Source organism: Bombyx mori, chromosome 8, assembly GCF_030269925.1.
Source record: "Bombyx mori chromosome 8, ASM3026992v2".
In the NCBI taxonomy this organism is placed as follows: domain Eukaryota; kingdom Metazoa; phylum Arthropoda; class Insecta; order Lepidoptera; family Bombycidae; genus Bombyx; species Bombyx mori.
The window spans coordinates 14,012,924-14,039,761 of record NC_085114.1 but is presented as its reverse complement, the minus strand read 5'-3'; the positions used below and the strand labels follow the sequence as shown (position 1 = coordinate 14,039,761).

Sequence of the window (26,838 nt, the reverse complement as noted above, 5' to 3'; positions counted from 1 at the left end):
TCCATTTTATATTTTCATGTACTATCGATCGTTCATTCTTCTCTAATGCTCACGTTAAAGAGAGTTGGAAAACTTTGGCAGATGTCATGGACGTACATTAGGGACTTTATTAAAGTTTAAAACAATTTTTATTGATTCCATCTTTTTACAGGCTGCTTGCATTAATTATACTTCACTTTATCACCATATTATTAGTTCCCTGAGATAGATATTTAAATATTGGTCTTACACAAAATGCGATACTAAAGGTCGAGTTGAAGAAGTTGTATGAACAAACAAACAAATAAATAAGCATACAAGGAAAAAAGTATAGCTTGCAATAACAACGCTTTGTACATATGTATGTACGTCGACAGCTGAAGGGGAATATAATTGAAAACAAATAGTATATTTATTATAAATAACATTGATTTTGCAATTTACCTATAACATAGATGGGTTTTACTAAACGACACTTAATTATGATACTTCAGTTTGGTGTATGTAATGAAAATTATAGTAATTATCTATAAGCAAATATTCGGTATACATAGACTTTCTCCATAATTATTCCGATTATCTCTGATAACGGAATCAGTAGGAGAGGCTGAATACCATCCAGGCACTCACAATGGAACATCACATTCTGAAACCCCCGTGAGATTGCCTCCTACCCCGGAACAGTACAAATCTGCTACTACATACATAAGATGGTATAATATAGGTGATAGGTATAGGGTGTATGTTTGACTTATACCAATCCCGATGGTGTTCGAACGATTATATTATGTATGACGAGGGCATTAAGCCTTGATGCATAATGTACCTCTTTTCCTGACTGGATAAGAACGGTTTTTTTTTATTTTTTTTATTGCTTAGGTGGGTGGACGAGCTCACAGCCCACCTGGTGTTAAGCGGTTACTGGAGCCTATAGACATCTACTACGTAAATGGGCCACCCACCTTGAGATATAAGTTCTAAGGTCTTAGTATAGTTACAACGGCTGCCCCACCCTTCAAACCGAAACGCATTACTGCTTCACGACAGAAATAGGCAGGGTGGTGGTACCTACCCGTGCGGACTCACAAGAGGTCCTACCACCAGTAAAAAAGCAATGTAATTTAGACACCCTTCAAACGCTTAGAGAAAGAGAATAAAATTTATGGACATGAATCGACGGACTATGTGTTTGAGATTATTGCGTTTCGTTTTCTAAATCACGCCCATGCCGATCCGAGACCGGTCATATTCCGAAATTCACCTTCAGCAGAGCATTCAGAGTTCAAAGCAGTTAGGATCCTCAAATATCCTCTTCGGCTCTAGCTTTACTATCTTCGGCCATGAGTCCCACATATCCCTATCCCTAGGTCCAGGAAAACAGTAACGAGTGCACCACCCGCCCTAAAAAAAAGTGTGTGTGTCCGCTCCGACGCACGACTGGAGTTTACTGGATATAAAAAATTAAACGAAACAATACGAGAAATAGTTCTATATTACGACAACACGATACACTACAGATTATTAACAAATTAACGAGACACAAAACAAACGACTAACAAATATATGAAAATACAATAATGAGAGAAACGCGCGATCAGTACGAGGCTTTGTGGCGGACTGCCGGCGCAGCAGCCCGGCGTCACCTGCAATAACGCGGCCGCGCGTTGGCTCCTGATTGGCGCGCGCACGCATCACGCAATCAGGAGCCAATCAGGCGCATAACGCATTTCGTGTGACATGCTAGTACGATTTTGATTGGCGCGCGCACGCATCACGCAATCAGGAGCCAATCAGGCGCATAACGCATTTCGTGTGACATGCTAGTACGATTTTGATTGGCGCGCGCACGCATCACGCAATCAGGAGCCAATCAGGCGCATAACGCATTTCGTGTGACATGCTAGTACGATTTTGGTCCCCATAATTTTCATACCCCGGGCCTATATATGTAAATCGATTCTAAAGGAGTAAACTCCAAAAAATTTATCCTCAAAATTGATGGAAGAACTCACTCTATCAAAATGGGCAGTTATTGTCCGTAAGTACAGACTTTCAAGTTTGTATTAATGCAGAATCACGTAATCATGATGACGTGATTCTCGTGTCCCTTAACCATTGGCACAGTTGGCCTCACGCCATCGATGTACTATTAAACATTTTAAATGAAAAATGCGCGTTGTGTTATCTTGAATTTTATTAGATATGCAACCCATTTGTAGTTTTGAAATGACTAAAAATCAGTAAATTTTTGAAGTGAAAACTTCTTTAGAATCGTTGTGATTTCAAACCGGATGCAACGGAAAAAACGACAGGTAAGAGACACAAATACAAAAATGTGTAGGATGAAGCCAGCAAAGAATGAGACAGAAATATACATACTATTTAATACAACGCCATCTGTGAGATTTTTTAGTACTAACGTGTGTATGAAAGCTCTTGTAGTGAATTTTAATTTAGGATTATACGTGAAATGAAAATATCAATTCACAGAGGGCGCTACCTTACAATTATTTACTAATGACAAAATTTTACATATACTTAAGACGTTTAGGATAATTGTATTTTAATTTTGGAAGGTTTCACTTCTACCACGTGTGAATTGCACACATGTAATTTTTTTTCTTAATCAATGGGCTGGGTGGAGGAACCTACCCGTTCGAGCTCATAAGACGCTCTACAATTAGTAGTAACGCAAATTATAATTTATGTGAGTTTTATTTTTATTACAGGTTATTTTAATCGTTCAACGTGGACCGTATTTCATCAGAAAAATTGGTATCTGCCTGCGGGATTTGAACACTAGCACAGTCGCATCACTCGCACTCGATGCTGTTCTTACTGGTGGTAGGACCGCTTGTGAGTCCGCGCGGATAGGTACCACCGTCCTCCTATTTCTGCCGTGAAGCAGTAATGCGTTTCGGTTTGAGGGGTGGGGCGGCCGTTGTAACTATACTGAGACTTTAGAACTTGTATCTTAAGGTGGGTGGCGCGTCTACGTTGTAGATTTCTATGGGCTCCAGTAACCACTTAACACCAGGTGGGCTGTAAGCCAGTCCACCCATCTAAGCAATAAAAAAAATAAAAATAAAAATGCGAATAAACCGGGCGTCTTATTCTTTAGGCCACGACGACTTAATAGATAACAATTCACATGTTTTTCTAAATTTTTAACGTTAACCTTTATTCCTTTCATGTTCCACTGCTATTCAACTCCATCCCCATCTATTTCATTTCCACTGGCCTTCGTTAACTCCCATCTGTAATCTCGCTAAGTAATACGGCAATCTGAGCCGGTTCCCTAAATGGTAATGTAAAACTCTCAATTAGAATGAGTACAGTTAAGATAACGCGTGCGACGACAGGGCGCTCACGTCTGGAATGCAGTCGGGACCAGTTCCGCTTCACCGCAGCAAAATGATTTATGGGGGGACCAGTGCGAGCGTTAGACGTGGTCAACGTATGTCAGAGTCTGTGTGTACCGGCGAAGATCATTCACTGACGCCACGAAGATATTTGTGATCTTATATGACATTCAGGGTGTTGAATACCGAAAATATATGAGCAGGGAATGTGCCGCTTACAGATGTTACAAAATAAATCCAATACATAAGTTTGAGAGACTAGATATGAGATAAGAGGGGAGAAATCATCTGGTCAGGTGGTGTCTGCAAGGTCCGATAACAGTCTATTGTCGTCGCGGCCGAAAGGTTAAGTCGTCCGATGCATTCGTATCTATCGATGCAACGGTGTTCGAATCCCGCCGGTGTGTACCATTTTTTTGAATGAAATACGTACTTAACAGAATATGTTCACAAAACACAACAAAATATGCTTACTGGTGCTAGGACCTCTTGTGAGTCCGCACGGGTAGGTACCACCACCCTGCCTATTTCTGGGGGAAGGTTGCGGCAGCCGATGTAACTATACCGAGACTTTAGAACTCATAGCTCAAGGTGGGTGGCGGCATTTACGTTGTAGATGTCTATGGGCTTCGATAACCACTTAACACCAGGTGGGCTGTGAGCTCGTCCACCCATATATGCAATAAAAAAAATCTAAATTTTTACAGGTTGCCCGTGAGTCTGTCTGGTGGGTCACGTTATTAGACTGATGTGTGCTTTCCGCAATTTCATTCTCTCATAGCCAAGTGGCGGTATCACTGATTGCTACCCTGATTACTTAATTGTTGGTATTACGTTCCAAGATCTCCAGACTTATAGTAATTTCAACGTTCTAGAGTTAAATCATCAAGTTAAAACGTTGCGACGTAATCTAGATTATCATAAATGTTGTATAGGACATTATAACGTTACGTGACTCTTTAATTTTCCTGTATTAATTTTTTTATCTAAACAGCATTCAACAAAGTCACAAATCGCGTGCGCCTTTATATTTTTACCCACTTGCAACCTATAACTTATACGGTTATTATTATTTGCAATATGGAAAGGTTGGGGTCGCGGTATGTGAAATATCTTTTTTTTCCTATCTAAGCTGATGGTCTTGTGAGACCTAATCAGAGTCAACGGGCGAGTAGGTGAGCTCACGGGGCTCAAGCCTGACGTTGTTGCTAACACGAATCCTAGCAAGAGCAGTGCTTCGCAGAATCTACCACCGGATCGGAATCGGGACCCACTGAGAAATCGGGCCGATACCGAGAGGTATTAAGACCTTTGGGTATATTTCCATAAGGTAAATGTGGATATGCGTCGGGATATCATACGAAATCCATAAGGTACTCCCTCCACTATCCTCAGCTAACGGGAATTGGTATAATCCGTACGTTTCGGGTATTCCGCATCGCACTACCGCATGGAAGAGCAGAGTTACACGGTACGTTCTACCTGGCTCTAACGGGGCCTGATTTAAACCAAATTATTATTATTAATCAATCCTCCTCCTTGCGTCGTATTCCTTATTGCTGAGGGTCGTGACCACCCTTTTGTATCACCTTCGCACGCACGATCTTTCTCCATCCATTCTTGTCCCTGGCGGTGTGGTGGGCGTTGTGAAACGTGGAATCAAGAGCGGTGCGGATCTGGTCGGACCAACGTATTGGGCTGCGCCCCCGTATTAATCAATACTAATATATAAATCTACAGTGGTTTTTACGGATGTTCCGTTATAACTACTGAACCATGCATCCGATTGACTTGAAACTTGGTATCCATCCAGAAAATACATGTGCTTAATGGATAGGCTAATATTTATATGAGTGTTGGACTCCCTACACCAGTTGCGGGGGCGTTAATGATGAGAATCTTTGTGGGGGTGAGAAATAATAATGTTAATTTTAAATGCCCAGCGAAGCGGACGGGTACAGCTAGTATTTCATAAAATTCTCAGCATCAAAAGCCACCGCGAATCTAGAAAAGTCTTTACAATCTTACTTCCGCATAATGTTTAGCTACATGAAGTCAGATCTTAAGTGACTTAGTAAGTAGTTCTCTGAAAACTTGTTTTTTTACTAAAAGTACTTTTTTTTCTTTCACAACTTTAAACGTAACGATCTTGTTATAGATTTATTCTCAACTAGCGACCCGTCCTCGCTTCGCTTCGGAAACATTAAATTTTATTATTGATAGTTGAGTCTCGCGATGTTACCCGTGGTTATTGTCGTACCGCAAATGACGCCGCGGGGCGAAACTAGTCTAAAAAAGCCTAAGTAGACTAAGTTACTCCTTATATCATCAGCTAACTATCAGTGAAAGTCTCGTCAAAATCGGTCCAGCCGTTCCAGAGATTAGCCGGAATAAACAGACAGACAGACAAAAAATGTTATTTTGGTGTATGTGCCGTATAAATATTCATATATGCATGTAGTAAAAAGCGGTTATTTCAATATTACAAACAGACACTCCAATTTTATTTATATGTATAGATTCTCGATTCAAACTTTAAAAGGACTGGTTTAAATTAGCACTCTTCTAAGTTTAATTCGTAAGGAAACAACTGGCGAATGAGTCATCGGGTCATTTTTGTGTCATTCGCTCATTAAAAAGTAACCAAACGACCTTCGCGTGAATGACAGTTTCCTGTTTACGCGGTCGTCTCGTCTTGCATTATCACTTAAACATGTCAGGTCAATAATGACAACTGCACTAAGTTGTTACGCAAGGAAAATAATTTGGGCGTAAGTAAGTACTACATAGTTAGATAAAATATTTGTTTTTCAAACATTCCGTCGAACATGCACCTTCGACTTAAGGAAACTTACAACCGCCAATCTTCTGAATTGTCTTCAAACTACTGTGACGCTTTGAACATCCCGTACTCTCTAGGGAGACCATCAAGCATCATCTGATTAAAATCTGCACTAGACGACGACCAGTCTTGAAGATTAGGCCAGAGCTGTTCCCTGTCTAGCCACGTTTGTGAGGATCCACCAAGCTTTACGACTCGGTGCTCGAAGGACCATTCTTGGTTATGACACATGTTGTTAAGAGTTAGCCCCTATCTCCAGACCCGTATCATACACTTGGGACAATGGCTTGCGAACTTTTCCGCCGCACTAATATATCAAGCATAGTCCAAAAAACCGTGGGTGTTTTTTCGCAAATATTGTCATGAAATAACTCAAAAATAATGGACGACTTATAGAAACAGTGATTACGCATTATTTTCAGATAGATGTCAAATGACAGACATTACTAATGGACCTCTTGTGAGTCCGCACGGGCAGGTACCACCACCTTGCCTATTTCTGCCGTGACGCAGTAATGCGTTCCGGTTTGAAGGATGGGGCAGCCGTTGTAACCATACTGAGGCCTTAGAACTCATATCTCAAGGTGGGTGGCACATTTACGTTGTAGGTATCTATGGGCTCCTGTAACTACTTAACACCAAGAGGGCTGTGAGCTCGTCCACCCATCTAAGTAATAAATAAAAATAAAAATAAACAGTAATTACGCATTATTTTCAGAGAGATGCCAAATGATAGACACACGGTGTCCGTCGCGGCCCCCTGGATCCGACTTATTGGGAATCACAAGGTGTCCGCCACGGCTCACTAACCTAAACATGATTTCTAGTACGGCGTGATTTTGTTTTTTTTTTTTTTATAAATTTTACTGGCTGCGAAACAAAGTCCTTTAAGGTCTGGCCTGTTAATAACTAACTGTTAACAGCCAACATTAAACCGTACCATTACAGAGACCTAGTAACGCCCATGTCGTACCCTATTTTAGACTAATTTAGACACATCTCAAGAACTTTTAGAACGCACTCGGCAATTATGCACATCAATATATAATATAAGTCGTTAGTTGAAAAAATCTCGCCACTATTTTTCTTTTTTTGTGACTTCTCTTTACCCATCGCCTAAGAAGTTTTGATTTGGCCTATAAAATAGCGATTAAGTAAATGATAAGTACATCTCTAAAAGCTGCAAATAATAAGTAATCTTTTAAAATACGCAACATAGTCCTTGAGCCATTTTATTTTTCCTAAAGTAGTTTGCTTTGAGATATCCTTTAAGTTCTTTCCTTCAGTCCTATAATTGAATTTTGTGCGTACGATTAGATCTACAGCGGGCGGCCACTGGCCAGATTTTTCTGTCGCGAACAGAGAACCTTTGATTAAGCCCATCAATACTCCGGCACACAAACATTCGACTCAATCCATATTTATCTTGCCAATCCATTTCAATATCGAATATTTATAAAATGATTGGCGCGAAAATTATAAAACATGTTGAATGTCAGATTATGAGAACGACATGTTCCAAATTCGAATGTAATTTTTTTGTAACGATATTTATGGCCAGACTGTATACACAAAACAAAACATAACAATAAGCCACATAATGACATCATGCATTGTGATTACTGTTGAAAATACATACTTATTAGAATATTAATTAGGCTTTAGATTTAAAATGTTATGTAAAATGTAAATCATATACAAAAATAGTCATTGGACGATTGTTTTAATTTAAGTGAGTTCTTTTAAAATTATTTTTCCAATATTTATTTTTAGTGTTCTGTTATCTATTGCCGTTAATTACGTAGCAATTTCAAACCACAGTCTAATACATTACTTTGCCAAAAGTATATTACAATAATACAATAATATTACAATAAATATGTTTTGTAAACAATCAATAGAACAAATAGCTCGTCCAGATGATGCACGTCATTACGGATCCTCCCGATCCATTAACGGTGCTTTTAGGTACCGTAAAATGGGGCGATTAGGGATTGAGAGGCGAATCGGGAAAAAACCGGGAAAATCTTTCGACGCTCAATATTATTTTTATATTCGTTGCAAAATCTTCCATTTTTTGTAGTTTAAGTAATAGTAGAATGTTGAAAGTTCATGAACCACTCTGAATATGCATGATAATAGCTGCTAACTTAAAAAAAATCGCGTTTCTAATTAACTTCCTGTGGTGGTAATTATTTTAGTGCTAGAAACTTTGCTCTCTTTTATTTATTTGATAATAATAGAAGACGACTGTGATTTATAAACGTTATTTAGTGTTTGAACCATCATATATATTAAAGGTAAGTCTCAGTTGTTATTGGTTTTAATGTATTTGATAAAATAAAAATACATGTAAAAATCTGTTGTTTTGGGGGATATTAGGGACGTCTTAGATACAAATAACAACGAAAAAGGGGTCAATTGGGATGAGAATACGTGCAATAGAAACGACCTAAGTATAAATAGGTACAGGTTTGTAGGGTTGTCTATGTAGTTATAACAATATTTTTTAAATTTGTTGGTAAAAGTCTGGTTTATTCATGATGTCTTTGTCTAGAACTTTTATTTAAAATTATCAATGTGTTATTTTATTGTTTGGTAAATATTTATAGTATCAGTTAGAAAGAAGAAGGAAGAAATTTATATTATCAGTCATAAGAAAGCTCACTCGTTCGAATTTAGGTGCTTACTCTCCCATATACAGAATCCTTTGGGAGTACAATAATGTCCACGGTAGCGTGGTCTCCGTCAATGTTCATTCGGAGTTGTCCGATTGCGCTGAACTAATTTTAAGTGATGAAATAGATGTTTTTTTTAATTGTCTCACAGCTTACAGGACAAATCTGTCGTGGATCATTTCCCAAGTAAATATAAATTAATCATAAGTAAATAAAATAAATAAATTAAAACCAAGTAGTGCCAACCCTAGCAAATTTCTCATTTCGTCCCAATTAACCGCAATTTCCGGGTAAATAGGGATTACACCTATTTTTGCTTTTTTTGCATAAACTGGAATGCTAGTTGCATAGTTTGAAATTGGATAACAAAGATGCCCCCAAGACTCAATCATTTTGATCCTGATATAGCATTATATACATCAACAACTACCTTAAAATTTGTCATAAAGTTGGAAGTTGTCCCTAATCGCCCCATTTTACCGGTACCTTAAGCACCGGTCGCCGTCCTCGCCGAACCCGTCGCTTGCGACGAAGGGCTCGACGAATAAATTAACCCATAGACACAACCCACTGAGTTTCTCGCCGGATCTTCTCAGTGGGTCGCGTTTCCGATCCGGTGGTAGATTCTGCGAAGCACTGCTCTTGCTAGGGCCAGTGTTAGCAACACTCCCGGTTTTAGCCCCGTGAGCTCACCTACACATCAGGGAGAAGCTGAAATAGCCTCTCAAGGCTATCAGTATAGATAGGAAAAAAACCAGATGATAAGGTCTAACCGATGCTGTTTAGTGGGTAAATACCGTAATACCCTAAATACCGTCCTTAAGCCCGTGGTCCGCTGCCAACATCTGCAAACCATCCAGTCCCAAACACACCACGCGCCCCCTAAATAAAATGGTGATGAATGGACTATCATGATATGGGTTTCAGTACCACGTTAAATTCTTTCAATTATATTTAAACTATTTAAGGTGTATTATTATTATTATGGAAATTAATCTAGTTTTACGGTTGTATTTGGTAAGGTGTAGTGTGACTAGTGTGAGTCCTTACTGGAAGGCATCACCATACTGCTTATTTTCGATGTAGAAAAGCGAATGTTCCTGAAGGATTGTTCATTTTGCAATACAATTGAGATTTCGATCTCCCATCTCATCGGTGGCGTGGCTGCATCATCAGACGGGTCATTACCTCATGTACTCGCATTAGGGCAATCAATTCAATCAATCAATAATATTTATACTAAAGTATATTCAAAGGATTGGTTTATCAATCTTAATATGTTATTTTTATATGTCAATTAGTTTTAAATTAGCTGATCTGATTGTCCTTATCACATATGTACATACATACATTATATTAATACTGAATTGGCAATTTGTATTAATAAATAAATTCATGATAAAAAAACAATGAAATTGTATTATTTTTTGTGAAACTTTGCACAGTAAATGATTACTTTCATGTTTATTACTCATGTTTTTTTATTGTATAGATTTGTGAATCATAAAAAAAAAGATCACATCATTAAGAAGTAAGAAAAATGTAAGTTTTCTGAATTCACTATTTGTAATTTATTTGAATCGTTTCCTCATTACTGAGGGTTGTGACCACCTTGGGCCAGTTTTCGCACCAGCTTCCTCCAATGTTGCCTGCATTCGGCCTGCTTAATGCTTAATGTAATATGATACATAATAATAACTAATCCTAATAAATCTTTGTTTTAAGTAAATTAAAAATATATTTTATTTTAAGTAAGTATAGCTGTTTGAAAAATGATGTCAGACAAAAACATGATAATTAACATTAACAAATTATTTTTATCTAAAGCTAAATAAGGATGGTTTCATAAAGGAGCACATGTGATGTGTGAAATAGGAAACAGATATGGTGTTCCTGTGCTATCCCTTATCTGCAACTTCCTGTGATAGATAGTTTCCGAGTTTGAAAACTTTTTGAGTGCATTTAATGCGTTATCAAACAGGATAAGAGAATGTTATGTTGAAATTTATTCAATATGATGCACATTTAAAATGTTTCATGGTTCTTAGTCTAAATCTATACATATAATGAGAAATAAGTTAATGAAAAGGAAGTTGTTAAAGTAAGGAAAACAAAAAAATACTTAAAAATTCAAATATTGGAGAAAGTAATATACTTAGTGATCTTAACAGAATAATATTCCGTGTTTTAAATTTTGTTATTATTATTATTTTATTTCACAAGTTCTATTCAATAATACTAGTTTGTTTTTGTAAATAGTGTAAATGAATAAAAAGGGTTATTATTAGTTATATTGTTTTAGCTACAGTAGTTCTGGAAAAGAATACTATAGACTCAGTTTAATTAATTTAATTTGAATATTTGACAAACAGTCACAACAAATATTTCTTACTGAGGAACTTACTTACTCAAGAATGTTACTTGTTTTAATCTTACTTGAATTGTTTAAATATATTTTTATTGTAGTTTATGACATGTTGAGGGAATTTTACTGGAATTCTAAAGGACTAAACAAGTCTAAATTTAGAACGCGAGATTTTTTTACACTGTAAATATCTTATTTGACTTTTTATTATGAGAAACACAGTGGAAATACTGTTGTAGCTGGTATTGGTATCAGTTATGTCAAAACGATTGGAAAGACTATTTATTAATAATGCCCATCTCACGGTAATTTTTTTGAGTTTTAATTTAAATAAAATCATGAATGAAACTAGATGTTTCGATAAATTCCAGATTATGATACAATAAGGTGATGCATCATACGATTAATATGTTTCAAATATAGTATGCGCTCTATACATTTTCAACAACCGTTTGTAGCATAAACAAGACACCATGTTTGTAAACATATCACCGGCGAATATTCAATTGCACTCACCAAGACTTTGACGAAACGGTTCTCCAGCTCATCTCTGTCCGGCATCGGTGGCTTCGTGCGGCTCCTCGTGGAAGCCTGCCGGACATGGTTACTCTTTCCAGGCGCACCCGTACCGTCCAACATCGTCTGCTCCCTCGAAGTTATCAAACCCATTTTCTGTACACTCAAACTTCACTAATCACACTTTTCGGAAACATCGCGACGTATTTAATTTATCACAGATAAGCACACGCGTTTTTAATCAATAGGTCACATTACATACGTTCTTCGTAAGTAATCGAGTTAACCAGCAAATAAACGCAACAACAAAGCGACTTTGAATCATCAAACGAACTTCTATGAATGAAGTGCCGGAAAAGAAAAACTCGTAAGTGACAGGTAGGCTACAAAACTGACGTTTCATACGAACAAATTGCAAATGTCATTGTCAAATGTTGACAAGCCATTTGTTTCGTCTATTTTTTTACGGCTATTAGTATTTTAATTTTTAAGCGCTTTCGGTAATAATTGTTGGATAATGAAATATAATTTTTGGGCAAATCCATGACTCTTTATTCAATTTCTCAATCAAATTACATAATTTTATGGACACATTGGCGGTACCATACTCTAAAAAATTTAAAGCAAAAAATTTTGCTTAGGTTTCATACTTCAGTGAAATTTTTATATTCATTAATAGGGAACTTATTGTTTAGTGTCAAATTTCAAAATGAATAATATCATTGTTTATTTAGAGATGTAACAACCAGTTTAAATTTTTTGGCAAATCTAGCCCTTTTTGAGGTTTGATTTAGCCATAGACCTATATAGTAGGGACACGACATATTGTTCTATACGTACAATTGCTTATATAAATAGCACCCATTTTGAAGGCACACACATAAACATATATCTATCTCGTTCTTACTCAGCACTTTAACTCGCAGGAAAACAATATAACAGTATTTCAGTGCGTACATAAAATGAAACATGAATATACGTAAATGTCTCCGTCTCCGTCTAATGAGGCCGAAAATCAGCCATGTTTAGCGCGCCAAATGTCATTGTCACGTCAGTTCGGCCGTCTGTTTTGGGTTGTACATTATTTATTGACTTTGATATCGATTTAATATGATTGCTTATATAAAATTTCTAATTTTATCATGCTTAAAACATACAAAAATAATAATTAAAACATATTTTATAGGATCTCAAGAAAGTCGATGCCCCAAAACTATTATCTATATATATTTAAATTCATTATGGAGCCCTCATCCGAAACATAGATTATACACTTAATATATTATTTGAATCCGAAATATCGGACACCATTTTTCGGTCGGAATCTATTGATCATGACACTAATCATAAATACCTCTTTAAAATATGTCATCAAAACATATTTAGACATTCTGTTTAGATATTTTGGGAAAAAGGCTACCGACAAAATTTCTTCGGAACTATTTAAATAAAATAGTTTTATTCCGCAGTGAGTAAAACACTATTGTAAATTCGTTAAATATTTAATAATTAAGTGATTTTAGAGAGGAAGTCACAAGGAATGACGTTTGTAATTTCATTAACGAATAAATGTTCTGTAGGTGTTTTTTTTTATCAGGCGGTCTCTTGATAAGTTTAAAATTTGCGTGCGGTGCGGTAGTGCGGTGCACCTTCCTTGAGGTGCGCTGCGGTAGTGTGTTACGGACTTTAGAGTCAGCAAAACAATTAAAATAGATTGTAATAGTCTAAGAAAAACACGTACTCAAAATACGATAACATTCAGCATGCTAGAAATAGGCTGATGGCACTGTACTATGCCATATCTTTATGTTTTGCGGCAAACGACAACTTTATAAAATCAGTGTAGCAAATTTTAAAAATCGTCATATCGTTTACTTGGAAAATTTGAAGCACGAACTCGTCTTAGATTTCACATAATATCTAAATCACATCATCTTTGCACATAACAATATACTTATTTTCTATTAAAGTATATATTCTACAAATACATTCATACTCAACAATATTTAAAATAAAATAAGCCAAGAACGTTTATCGATAAAACCTACTAACATTAAAATCTTCTGGGCAGCACTAAAACCGCCATGTTTTGTGGCCAGATGACGTCACAGTGGCACGAATTTTTTGTTGACGTTTCATTTCCATAGGTTTCCTACTTCAATGGATTTAGCCCACAAACCTGATACTAAGTTGGCAACACTGACTCTGTGAATCAGTGCATAGATTATACACATATTTTATTTGAGAAATCCGTGTGAAATGCGACTTCAGTGTGGACGCACGTATTTAAACATTTACGAAAATCAAAGTGTGGTGATTTTTTTTAATTGTTAATAATGGAATCGTGAGTATTTATTCATTATATTTTACTAACATGAAGTGAATGTTATTTGCATTTCATGACAAAAAAACGTCTTTGAAGTAACGGCCTCGTCATTTTTTGAACCTAACGGTCATCTTTAGTTGGTCGTTTTTAATAGAAAAATTAATAAAAAATTAATAAAAAAAGAGCCCAGATACATTTACAACTTTTTTTATTTGTTTTATTGCATTGATTGGTGAACGAGCTCATGGCCCACCTGATGTTAAGTGGTTACTGGAGCCCAGATACATTTTCAACTTTTTTTATTTGTTTGTTTTATTGCATTGATTGGTGAACGAGCTCACGGCCCACCTGATGTTAAGTGGTTACTGGAGCCCAGATAAATTTACAACTTTTTTTATTTGTTTGTTTTATTGTATTGATTGGTGAACGAGCTCACGGCCCACCTGATGTTAAGTGGTTACTGGAGCCCAGATACATTTACAACTTTTTTTGTTTGTTTGTTTTATTGCATTGATGGGTGAACGAGCTCACGGCCCGCCTGATGTTAAGTGGTTACTGGAGCCCAGATACATTTACAACTTTGTTTGTTTGTTTTATTGCATTGATTGGTGAACGAGCTCACGGCCCACCTAATGTTAACTGGTTACTGGAGCCCAGATACATCTACAGCTTTTTACACAAGCTCATTTGATTTTTTTTTTTTATGCCAATACGCATTTCAGACTCGTCACTATGCCAATCAAGGCGTTGCCGTCGGGTCGAGCAATGGAGACGCCGATGCACCCGAAGAGGGTAAGGGTGCTCGCTCCGGTAGTGGAAAACCCAAGGTGTGTATTCTGGGACTTTTCAATATATTTAGGGTTTTTAACAGCAAAACAGTATCTCTAGCTTTGTTTTCAGATCAGAAATGTGGGGATCCAACGCTCCGTCCCTGGCCAGGAGGGACCAGGAGACGCCTCCGGTGCCATCACCTGCCCTGTAACTATATTATTCAATAATGTAACCTATTTTATAAACAAATAAAGAAAAAAATATTTGAGAAACAAAATTTTTGAGCCATTAAATTTATATTAAATTTTTATTCAATATTTATTTTCGAAATCAAAGAAAAATTTGAATTTTGAGATAGGTGGTTTACTTGATTTTTTTATTTTATTTTGTACTCATTTCTTAAATCAAAATTTTTGTAGATACGTAGAATGTGGGCCTAGTAGCGGGGCAAGCACGCCGACCACCGAGCGGCCTGCGTAAGTACCTATACATTTTTTACACATCACATAAACATATTTTTATGCATTAATTTTTTGATATATGTTATTAAATATTTGTTTTATTTTTCAGAAGTCTGGGTCACGTCTCAAAGAAAGCTCGGCGTGAATTGTAAGTTCATCTCTGTATACTACCAATGTAGAATATAAAATAACCATAAAAAATAATTACTAGCATTGATTTAAATATTCTTTCTATTTTGTAGAATCCCTTCGTCCTCTTCGTCCTCTCGACCTCTTCGCGATGAAGAGATTTTGGAATTGCTCAATTACGGTAAGTGATATCAACCTTTTTTTTATTTTTTTTATTGCATAGATAGGTGGACGAGCTCACAGCCCACCTGGTATTAAGTGGTTACTGGAACCCATAGACATCCACAACGTAAATGCGCCACCCACCTTGAGATATAAGTTCTAAGGTCTCAAGTATAGTTACAACTGCGTGGACTCACAAGAGGTCCTACCACCAGTAAAAGTATGTATTATATCGAGGGAATTATAATAACGGAAACGTCATTCCGAGACCAATCGATGTTGATGGTACACCTCTCGAAGTTGTTCAAGAGTACCTACCTGGGACAGACCCTACAACTAGGTAGAAACAACTTTGAGAAGGAAGTGACCAGAAGGATTCAGTTGGGCTGGGCAGCGTTCGGGAAGCTTCCTCAGGTCTTTTCGTCGCCCATACCACAATGTCTGAAGACAAAGGTCTATAATCAGTGCGTCCTACCCGTGCTTACCTACGGAGCCGAAACGTGGACACTGACTGTGCGACTAGTCCACCAACTAAAAGTTACTCAGCGAGCTATGGAGCGAGCTGTGCTTGGTTTGTCATTGCGAGACCGAATACGCAATGAGGTCATTTAGGCAAAGACCAAAGTGATCGATATAGCTCGCAGAGTTAGTAAGCTGAAGTGGCAGTGGGCTGGTCACATATGTGGCCGAACCGATAACCGTTGGAGCAGACGTGTTCTGGAGTGGAGACCGCGAACCGGCAAACGTAGCGTAGGACGCCCTCCTGCTAGATGGAGCAACGACCTGCGCAAGGCAGCTGGCAGTAACTGGATGCGTAGAACCGAAGATCGGGTTCAGTGGCGAGCTTTGGGGGAGGCCTATGTCCAGCAGTGGACTGCCGCAGGCTGATGATGATGATATCGAGGGATGAAAGGCTACTTGGTTTTAGTGACATTCTTGTAACTTTACAGGAGAGCCATTTATAGTTAAAAGGCAAATTAATCTAATCATCGCATGTTTGTCCGACGACCGCCGGCGCAATATTCAGGAGTGCTAACTATTACAGCAACGAGTCTAATTCATAGTATTCAGCCCATATGTAGCAAATTGCACAAAAACGTTTTGCAATAGGTAATAAATATTTCTCAGCTGTAGAATATAGTTCATCTATAGAATATTTAAACAACAAAATTTTGGGTGTATCCGTTAAATACGTGTATCCAAATTTAAATGAAAGAACGCTGCCCTAAAGGCAACTTAGGTTTTATTTCCGATCAGGACACCTGCATACATTATTAGTACTGAGTGGGGGTAGTTTATTTGTGCAAGTCGTCCTAGTGCAAAAAAACGTTTTAGTGTGTGGTAAACCTAAAATAAAACCAGATTTTTAATTTTCTAATATTTTATTGTTATAATCCTTTAAGTGCTTTATTCATACAAAAACTACAGCGGTAACAAAAAACAACGTTATTGCCCGTAATAAGATTAATGAATAAAGATACAATACACCAATATCTCTTTTGTTAGCATCATTTTTTTAATTTCAACTTTTTTCTACAAACGTATTTTTAACTTAAATCGCTAAGAATGCATTATTATGAAAAGTCAAAGGTCTTTTTAAATAATATATTTCCCATATTATTCATTTAAATTAGTTTGATAATTATATATTGATAAGAGCTATCTAAGGTTAAGTTAATGAACGTCTCCTCGCTCACTCGTACACAACCTCAGATAATGAGCTCGAAACAAGAAATTTGGTCCAGCTTCAACAAGTTTTCTTTTTTGTTAATAAAAAATAAAAACGAAATATCCCATTCATTACAGTCTTTGGTTAGGACAGAAAAAATATACCAGAAACCTTAAATTTATAATATCACAAGCATAAAACAGAGATAGTTTCACTTCCACAAACAATTCAGTCAAACGTTTATTTTTTTAATTTTGATACAAATCCTAAAACATTTTTGAAACATAAATTAAATACCTGAGTGCAATGAAGTACTAAATTATGTTGGGAATAAGTGCATTGTAACTTAATTACTAAACATAATTGAATCCTATGCAAACGATACAACAAGCAAGATATTTAGTGCTATTAATAGATGGCAATGTATACCTAAATTAGAATACGACAAGGATACAATGCACAAAGTACTATGCGAGAATCGTACAGTAGTGTACACTGTCAATTTGTCCAAACAAATTAATCTACAATGTACCTTTTTAATACTTTCCAGGCATAAAGATTTTTTTTTCGAATCCACCTTAAGCTAATAACAAAATCTTATAAATACTACACTTTACCACACTTTCAATATTTTTATTAAAATTTGTTGCATGAAAGTGACGATAAAATGTTAAATATCCATTAAATTATTTTAAAGGCACAATAATATGAGCTTATGGCAGCTTTATGCCTACGACAGAAGACAATTCCATACCTCCTGTACATTAACTAACGCAACAGTACTAAGAAAGAAACACGAGCGAACACTCGATTAAGAAATGCTCGTAACCTTTGCTTTTTGAAACACGATCCTTTCTTAGTGAGAATAACAAAGAATCTATAAATCCCACAAGATTAAATTCAGTTCGCGACTTCCATCACATCAAGATACTCACGATAAAACCCTCATCCGTCTAAATATATTAATTTATTTAGCTCTAAAATAAGGCCAATCATCAAAGATGATTTAAAATGATATGCCCTGCAATAATATCCATAATGTGAGATATTAACGAACATCCGATTCTAGGTTTATATGGATGACAATATCATTGCAACCTACCACCTTGCACAGCGTGCTATTTGGACGAAGGATAGTAATAAAGAACTGCGCATCCTGGTAACTGCCACCGGGATGCGTGAAGCTCTATAAGCTGCAGTAAAGTACGCCTGATGGAAGGAGCCGCGGCAGTATTGAGGAAAGCGTCACGGACGGCTGTAAGTAATCGCTCCAAATCTCCAGGTAGCTGAGTTTCCAAGTCTCGGCCTATGTACGTCAGTACGAAGAACAGATTCTCAGTCTGCAACGATTTACAAAAAAAATATTGGGGCAGTCAGATTATTGTGACGTAACAAAAATCATTCGTTGAAGTTCAGACCTTTCTGTAGACGGACAAGCAAAATGTGAAATGTGTTGCGCCCTTGAAGATACAAAGCAGGGCTTTAACGTCTGATTGTTTCGTAGTAGAAATAAGCAGTATAGTTGTCCCTATCCTTTTAAATTTATAATGTAAGATACACCAGCTGTAAATGCAGGCATGGTAGGCAGCGGCTTGGCTCTGCCCCTGGCATTGCTGAAGTCCATAGGTGAAGGTAACCACTCACCATCAGGTGGGCCGTATGCTCGTCTGCCTACAAGGGCAATAAAAAAAATGCAATTTATAAAATTTACAGGTTTGATTTTTATTACACGATGTTATTCCGTCATCATGGAAGTCGTTCAAGAACATGTTGTAAGTTTATTATTATTTCTATAGAACTACTGATTAAAACATTGGTAGAGTCATACATACATCACTAGCAGAAGGCACCGGCTGCCTGATGCAGTCCTCGCAGCACTTGCAGATGAGCGCGAGCAGCACGTGCCCGGGCTGGGCGCTGGCTCCCCGTCGCTGGATGGCCCGGCGCCGCAGCTGGCAGTACATCTCCAGCAAGAACGACAGGAACGCCATCAACCGAGGTCGACCACCGCCGATCATCGCGCCCAACAGCTGGAAAAAAGTTAACAATTAGTTTTTTTTTTTTACTTCTATAAAACTTTCACTTTCTGCCTATTGTTAGCTTTGTATTTGATGATACTGCATTGACGTGCATTGCTTTTAAATAAAATGAAGACTGGCATATAAGAAAAATTGACGATTGACTTATTTTGCTGGCGGATATAAAATATGCTCCATATTGAGACTTCGCACATATGGGCATCAGAATTTTGCCAAATTTCAACTCCGTCTCCATAGTCATCTGTTCTAGTTCGAAGACTAGGACCCGTTGTCATTCTGTGTGATTAAAACTTTGATATGGAAAAGCCGAGAGCTCGTGTATCCAAACTTCTGAAAATTGTATATTTAAAAGCATATCTAGACATCGAATGTGGCCGTACCTTGTCCCTATCGTGGTACCATTGCTGGCACGTGTTAAGCAGCGACTCGAGGAAGGTTTCCGTCTGCTCGCGCTCAACCACGGCGATGCAGCGGCGGGCGGCCGGCAGCGCGTACCGCGGCGACTCCACTGCGCGCGAGACCAGGTGCCCCACAGCGTCCATCAGGGTACGGGCGCACACAGCATTCGGATCTGAAAATTAGACGTTGCTATCAAAATTAAACGTCACTCGATGCGGTACCAAACAGCTCTTATGCCAAATTCCCGTGTAAACTTTACAAAGCTATTATAGTCTGACCGTTTCTTTACGTCGCAAAGATACGTCATTTGGGGCCAAAATAAAGGGCGATAATGACGACGAATGATCATAGAGCACACAATACAAGCCACTTATTTTTGTTTTAGGTCACATTATTGGTGTTTGGCGCGACTCCAAAATGTAAATTATGCAAATAATCATTATTTCGCAAAAATAGCAATTTTATTTTAGTTTTAATCTTACTAAAATTCGATTTTTTGTGTCAAGTCGTAAACTTATCGTGGTATAGGCATATTATGCAAAGACAAGATGAGCATGTGGTCAAAAATATCCTGGGTGTGAAAGTAGATGGTAATGTGAAGTAGAGCCCAAAAATATTTGGATGAACTGTTTGAAAGAGGATATGCCAGGGGGGAGGAATGAGAAGGGTGTAACTAAAAAGATGACATTAACAAAACGACAAGTTTTCAACTTCATCATGCAAAAGCTTTTCACTTATCCAGGAATCAATACATATACACTTTCTAAGTCTACGGACCTTAAGCTACTAGTATTTTACCAACAAGAAATAAATAAAATTGATCCAGATCGATATTTTCTGTTTCTGTAGAATTTATCAAAGCTCAGCAAGTCTCACCTTCCAGGGCTTTATCAATACACTCTTGAATCTCCGGCGGGAATGTACCAAGGTCGCCGGCGTCGGCTGCCAGACCCAGGGCCGCCATGCCACTTGCGAGTGCATCCGCTGACGTTAAGGACTTTGACCTTTTCAATCCTGGTGTAAACGATTGTGGACGGATGCTCTTCCCGTTACCATTCGTCAGCGACGACGGAGGGGATTTCTTCTTCTCAGGAATGATAGTCTGTGGTTGCAGCTTGAAGTGCACGCGTGGCCCCTGTAATTTATAGAAAATGATGACCTTTTCTTTATTAAGGTGCCAAATACAGTCAAACCTGGATAAGCGAGAGTTCAAGGGAGCACAATCTCATTCTCGCTTATAGAGGTTTCTCACTAACCCGAGTTTCTCGCTAATGCAGCCTCTGAATTTCATTTCGCGATTTTCTGGATTCAAACGCATTCACTATTTTAAGTTTATCACTGAAAGGCAGTACTTTAATTTTACGTTTTGACATGACGCAGAACAGAATTTTCCTTCGCAATTGGTTAACGATAAACTGAGTAAGTCCGACAAACAGGACGCGTGTCCATTCGAAAAGAATGCAACAAAATAACAACGTTATTTGGTTCCACGAAATAGAATAGGTTCAATATTGACGAGAAAACAATACAAAAACAATGGTAGGAAGTTCCATGAAAGTTAAGAATGAGTCATAAAATAGCAGATGTTAAATTTGTAATTTGTTTTGTCATTTGGTCCTCGTAATAATATAAATAAATAAAGCTCGACTGTCGCTTATAGAGGTATAGATGAGTAGCAGTCTCACTTACGGAGGTCCATAAGAGAAAAACGACTCTCTCTTACAGAGGTTTCTGTTTCTCGCTAATAGAGGTTTTGGGAGCTTAAAATGACGGGTCCTGGCTATTACTCTCACTTATAGAGTTTTCTCACTTATCCAGTTCTCACTTACCCAGGTTTGACTGTATATAAATAAAACGAGAGAAGTAATACAAGGTACTTTCAGTAATAAAATGTTTAATGACAGTGATACAATATTGTTGTGGTCCATATCGTAACTTTTTCTCACAGTATTATTGAGATTTAAAACATTTTTTTTAAATACTTATATGCTCTACCATTTTCTATGGACAACGATATAATAAGAGCCTACTAAGTTAGTCGTCTTTAGGGTTTATACGTCTATGATCCAAGGCTATAACAGAACCTTCTGATCTATTTTTATCGGTAAGAATACACTTTAAGCCTCTCTAGGATGAAGACTTTGCCCTGAGTATGCACACGGGAGGTGGATTTACTTTACTCGACAGTATCTAATCATACATTAGTACAATAGTATACCCCAATAATATTAAACAAACCTAATAGTGTAATGCAGTTGTATTGACGGAATGATCTCGAACAATTCCGCGATAAGGACTTTGACCTGAGACGATTTACATACTTGTCTTTTGTACGAACGGCTTGCTTGAAAAATATTGTGTAGATATATTTGCTCTCTTATACTGTATGGAACAGTATGTCCCGTGATAAATATATAGTAGATAGGTATATAGTAGGTACATAGTAGAATACCTAATACTATAGATAGGTCAATTTTCGAAATGGTAATGCTGAAATTTTCGTCCATACCTGTGCATGTGGCACGTTCCCGCTGGAGGCGCTATTGAGGAGCGCGTGAGGCGGCATCACGGGTCGGTAGTGGGGCGGCACCTGCGCGTGCAGCACCGCCGACCTGGAGTGCTGCAGTCCCACACTAGCGTACCCCACGCCCAATGCCCCTCTGTAGAATGAAATAACGAGCGAATGAGCAACGATATATTACTTTAGAAAACATCAAAATAACAGCGCTTGTAAGATTATTAAAGCTCGAGACTCGACTTCTTATATCAGATGCAAACAAGAAGTAGTTCACCCGTCGCCCTAGGCACGTCTTTACGGATCCTTTCGATCCATTAATGGTGCTTTTAGGTAGATCAATAATCCGTTGCTCGACGAGGAAATTAACCCATAGACACAGCCCACTGACTTTCCCGCCGGATCTTCTCAGAGGGCCGCGTTTCCAGTCCGGTAGTAGATTCTGCGAAGCACTGCTCTTGCTAGGGGGCAGTGTTAGCAACACTCCCGGTTTGAGCCTCATCAGATGGCCTCAGATGAGCTCATCTACACGTCAAGGCGAAGCTGAAATAGCTTACCTACCTATACTAAAATAGGTAAAAACACAAAGCCGAGTTATTTTGCCAAATGCCAAATTCACTGAAATTTGACGGGAATAGATTTCACTATATTGCCTAATGGACGTTGCAGTTTAGAAACAACCATATTTGTTTTATTCAAAAACAAAACTATAGTCACCATTATAAAAGTGTTAAATTTAAAAACTAAAACAATCTTTAAAGACTAACATATATTTTGTGTAACAAATAATTAACATGCATGTCGCACAATGCGCACCCGTTACGTAGTTCCAAAAAGGGAACACTAACTCCGAGTGGCGAAGGCAAATGAACACGAATAATGATCGGAAACGTAACTACATGAATAGATATATCAATATTAATGATTGATGATCTCACTAGTGGGTGTGGTTGTTAAACACAAGTAAATAAATTACGATTAGTTTTCGAGTCCCGAACTGCTTCTGCATCGAAATGATTTTGAAGAGTTTTCGTAATGTATGTGCAAATTTGAAACAAATGAAACATTAATGTCACAAATTGCATAAAATCATCAAAGTCGGTATGGTAATAGGTTCTAGGCGGGCTTCGGACAGTCTGCGACCGAGAGGGCTGGTGGTCGTGGCGCCGACGACCGCCAGTCCAGCGTCCCGAGGGGGAGGGTGATGGGAGAGATGTGCTCCGCACTAAACGCTTCACTTTCCCCCCTTTGCCTTGTCATGAGTTCTGTCTCATGCGAGGTTTGGACGTTGGTTGTTGAGCGACAGGAGGTTTTAGTCAGTTCGACTCTGACATACCCCGCCCAGTATCCCCAGAAAAGGGCGGAAGTCCGGCGATTTCCTCCTGACCAAAAAAAAAATGGTACTAGGTATGAGCGTTAGGATATTTAATAAATTACCAAAGTAATTAAGAGACCTAAACGATTTTCATTTTAAGAAAAACTAAAAGATAATCTTATTAGTGAAAATTATTATCACTTAAATGATTTTCTTAGGGTCGATATTGAAAATAAATTGATTTTTGAATATTATATAATTACCATTCATTTGAATGGTAAATTATAATATAACATTAAAATGTCTTGCACTGCACTAAAATTCGCATGCCAAATAATGACAAAGCATACACGCTGCTTTAACTTATGTAATAACTCATTTTCACTATGCTTAGCGAATAAATGACTTCTTTCTTTCCTTCTTTCTTTCGGTTCACCTAGGAAAACAGGGGTAGCACGTAAAAAAATTGTCGAATTGAGAACCTTTCTCCTTTTTTTCGGAAGTCGGTCAAATATAGTACACATTAAAGCCCTCTTATTTAAAACTGGGTCCGTCATGCTGAGCTCAATGGGATCGAGGGCAAGTGGCGCGTCCTGCCCGGCGCGGGCGTGCTGCGCACTTGTCACTTGTACGGTTTACAGTTCACGAGACCACTGACCGCGCCGTGCAGCTCAACCAAGGATGCAACCAATTATAGTAAATAGAATTAAACAACTATCTATAATCATATAGCTAATCTTTATCTATATATATAAAAATGAATTGCTGTTCGTTAGTCTCGCTAAAACTCGAGAACGGCTGGATCGATTTGGCTAATTTTGGTCTTGAATTATTTGTGGAAGTCCAGAGAAGGTTTAAAAGGTAGATAAATATGAAAATGCTCGGAATTAAATAAAAATAACAATTTTGTTTTTCCTTTGATGTGTCCCCCGTCAGACGATTCCTTTTGATTTTATACAAAAGTTTAGGTCTTTTATTTATCGATTGAGGCACTACGAAGTCTGCCGAGTCAGCTAGCCTTTATATATATATTTCTTCTGTTCGTGTGTTTGACACTGAACTCCTCCTAAGCGGCTGGACCGATTTGAATGATTCTTTTTGTATGCGTTTGGGTGGCGCCCTGGATGGTTTAGATTCACAAATTAACCCGGCAGATGGCGTTGCAGTCGGTATATGGGTTATTTATCTATACTGCAACTAAGCGGCTGGATCGACTTGAATAAATTTTTGTGTATGCACAGGACAACGTCTGTCGGGGCCGACAGTTAAATAAATAGTTACATAAAATAGGAGAGCTACCTACTTTCTTGCTGCAATAATCTACTGAAAATATGTAGATGCAACAAAATAATTCTGATATGATAATTATCAAATTACTCATATACACATATGTACATACATATAATCACTTTCTAACTGCTAATAAGAATGAATTTTAAATACACTTAATTTCTCGCGATGCACAATCCCGGGAGAATGAACGCAACTGTATGGTAGTAGTACGATTCATATTATCAACATGTTATTTACGACCAAATGTCATAAAAAAACAAACAAAATGTCGACCATGTAGAAGAGGCAGTTAAATAAAACCGACCCATACGAGAATGTGTACTTTATTCAATTTCGAAATATGAAACTATTCTTAACTAGAGGTCCCGCAGTAGTCGAAATTCGACTATAATTAATTGGAATTGTAAGTTTGTACACTATTACTATTGTATTTTATACTTCTATAATCACAAATTTCGCCAAATAATAATAAAATATTAATAAAGACAAACAATATTTAATCTATTCTCAATTTGACCACAGACGTCAAGAACAAAAGTTTGACAATAAATAGTATGCATGCGTGTGTGCGTCAAATACATGGTATGTAGTGTGTGTAATGTTTTCATTATTGATTTAATATATGTTTTATGAATTATTTTAAAAAAATATTAGCATTGTGCACTTCTTCTCTATATTCTCTATAAGTGTGGAAAATTTCATACTCCTCCGTCCGCGCCAATTTTCGTAAAAAGGGATACAAAGTTTTTGCTTCACGTATTAATATATAGATTTCTATCCTTTGTATGTATCTACTTAATTTTTAATTTGTCAAAGCACTCGCGACTTCGCGTGTTTTCAATGTCAAAACCTGATAAATGAGTAATCTCACAGGGTATTTATTATTTCACGTACCTACACAGTCGTCAAGTCATATCGCCAAAGAAAACGCGAGTAGTTGGGCACAATAAATTATCTTAATGTAAACACACACTATTTCCTCAAGGTAACCACATTCCACCGCAGCTGTATTTGCTTAGATTCTGCTGCTAATTGTGAAACGGCTTTGTCTATTGACGACCTTCACTTATAGTCTTACACGAGTATCTATGTTTGCCTTTAAAGGTTATCACGAGTTAAGTATTTTAAAAGATAACGCTTGGATCCTCTCCTTTAGTTTTGATTCCATTACTGGTAAATAATTGGATCCTCTCCTTTAGTTTCGAATATTCCATAACAGGTAAACAACAAAAACATATTTATTATACAAAAAAAATTGTGTTTCTTTAGCGGTTATAGGATGAGTTGTAGGCCCAACGAGAGTGAACCACTAACTTTTCCTTCCACTGCCATTCACGTTGTGACTTACATCTTTGGTAACGACTTCGCTGAATTCGTGAAGCTCAAGATTCGGCATCTTCTTTAGTGAATTTATTTATAACTCGCGACCCGCCCTCGCTTCGCTTCGGAAACATTACATTTTATTATCGACGATGCTACCCGCGGTTATTGTCGTACCGCGGGTGAAGCCGCGGGGCGAAGCTAGTCTTAAAAAAGTAGCCTAATTTACTCCTTATATCATCAGCTACCTATCAGTGAAAGTTCCGTCAAAATCGGTCCAGCCGTTCCAGAGATTAGCCGGAGCAATCAGACAGACAGACAAAAATTGTAAAAAATGTTATTTTGGTGTGTGTACCTAGTACGAGGGCTGCACTAAAAGTATCGGGAATGGAATATTTCCACTGTTCCTGTCATATTAAAATCTTTTCAATTGAAAACTCCTTGGTTTTAAAAATCGAATACCATTTATTTATTTAAAAAAAGATTCTCGGTCTTGTCACGAGGTTTTGTCAAACTTGTTTAGTCGTTGAGAAAATGGAATTGACTCGAGAAAATTCAAGAGCGATGATTTATTATGACTTTCGAAGTGGTTTAACACAAAAACAGTGTGTTGACCGGATGATTTCTGCATTTGTTGATGAAGCCCCATCCAAAACCACAATTTATCGCTGGTTTGCTGAGTTTCAACGTGGACGTG

The 26,838-nt window shown here is 37.6% G+C and overlaps 3 protein-coding genes across 8 annotated transcripts in view; 1 reads left to right on the top strand and 2 right to left on the bottom strand.

Annotated features, from left to right (window-relative positions):
* Positions 1 to 12,111, bottom strand: part of LOC101736354 (formin-like protein) — a 105,045-nt gene extending 92,934 nt beyond the window's left edge. For both annotated transcript variants that reach the window (XM_004923592.5, XM_021346275.3), the window contains exon 1: positions 11,743 to 12,111. In XM_004923592.5, the coding sequence (XP_004923649.1) occupies positions 11,743 to 11,895 (153 nt within the window). In that variant the 5' untranslated portion in view covers positions 11,896 to 12,111. The remainder of the gene's footprint in view (positions 1 to 11,742) is intronic.
* A 1,817-nt stretch (positions 12,112 to 13,928) lies between these two features.
* On the top strand, positions 13,929 to 18,600 carry LOC101735994 (uncharacterized). 2 transcript variants are annotated; one of them, XM_021346274.3, is made up of 7 exons: positions 13,929 to 14,086; positions 14,791 to 14,895; positions 14,969 to 15,046; positions 15,259 to 15,315; positions 15,413 to 15,448; positions 15,543 to 15,610; positions 16,542 to 18,600. In XM_021346274.3, exons 1-7 carry the CDS (start codon positions 14,079 to 14,081, stop codon positions 16,625 to 16,627), a joined length of 438 nt encoding a protein of 145 aa, XP_021201949.1. In that variant the 5' UTR covers positions 13,929 to 14,078; the 3' UTR covers positions 16,628 to 18,600. The 2 variants fall into 2 exon arrangements, with proteins under 2 accessions (XP_021201949.1, XP_012553390.2); XM_012697936.4 differs by having other exon boundaries at positions 15,410 to 15,448.
* LOC101736129 (CBP80/20-dependent translation initiation factor) overlaps positions 16,955 to 26,838 on the bottom strand; it is a 51,581-nt gene continuing 41,697 nt past the window's right edge. For all 4 annotated transcript variants that reach the window (XM_004923590.3, XM_012697958.2, XM_004923591.3 and 1 more), the window contains 5 exons: positions 22,208 to 22,358; positions 20,575 to 20,833; positions 19,680 to 19,870; positions 19,093 to 19,290; positions 16,955 to 18,600 (listed from right to left, as the gene is read on the bottom strand). In XM_004923590.3, the coding sequence (XP_004923647.1) occupies positions 18,379 to 18,600; positions 19,093 to 19,290; positions 19,680 to 19,870; positions 20,575 to 20,833; positions 22,208 to 22,358 (1,021 nt within the window). In that variant the 3' untranslated portion in view covers positions 16,955 to 18,378. The remainder of the gene's footprint in view (positions 18,601 to 19,092; positions 19,291 to 19,679; positions 19,871 to 20,574; positions 20,834 to 22,207; positions 22,359 to 26,838) is intronic.

What these genes read in the sequence shown, in the direction of transcription:
- LOC101735994 (XM_012697936.4), top strand. An exon ending in CCGGTAGTGGAAAACCCAAG is followed by an intron (nt 14,896 to 14,968) that starts GTGTGTATTCTG and finishes CTTTGTTTTCAG; the next exon opens with ATCAGAAATGTGGGGATCCA. An exon ending in CCGACCACCGAGCGGCCTGC is followed by an intron (nt 15,316 to 15,409) that starts GTAAGTACCTAT and finishes TTTATTTTTCAG; the next exon opens with AAGTCTGGGTCACGTCTCAA.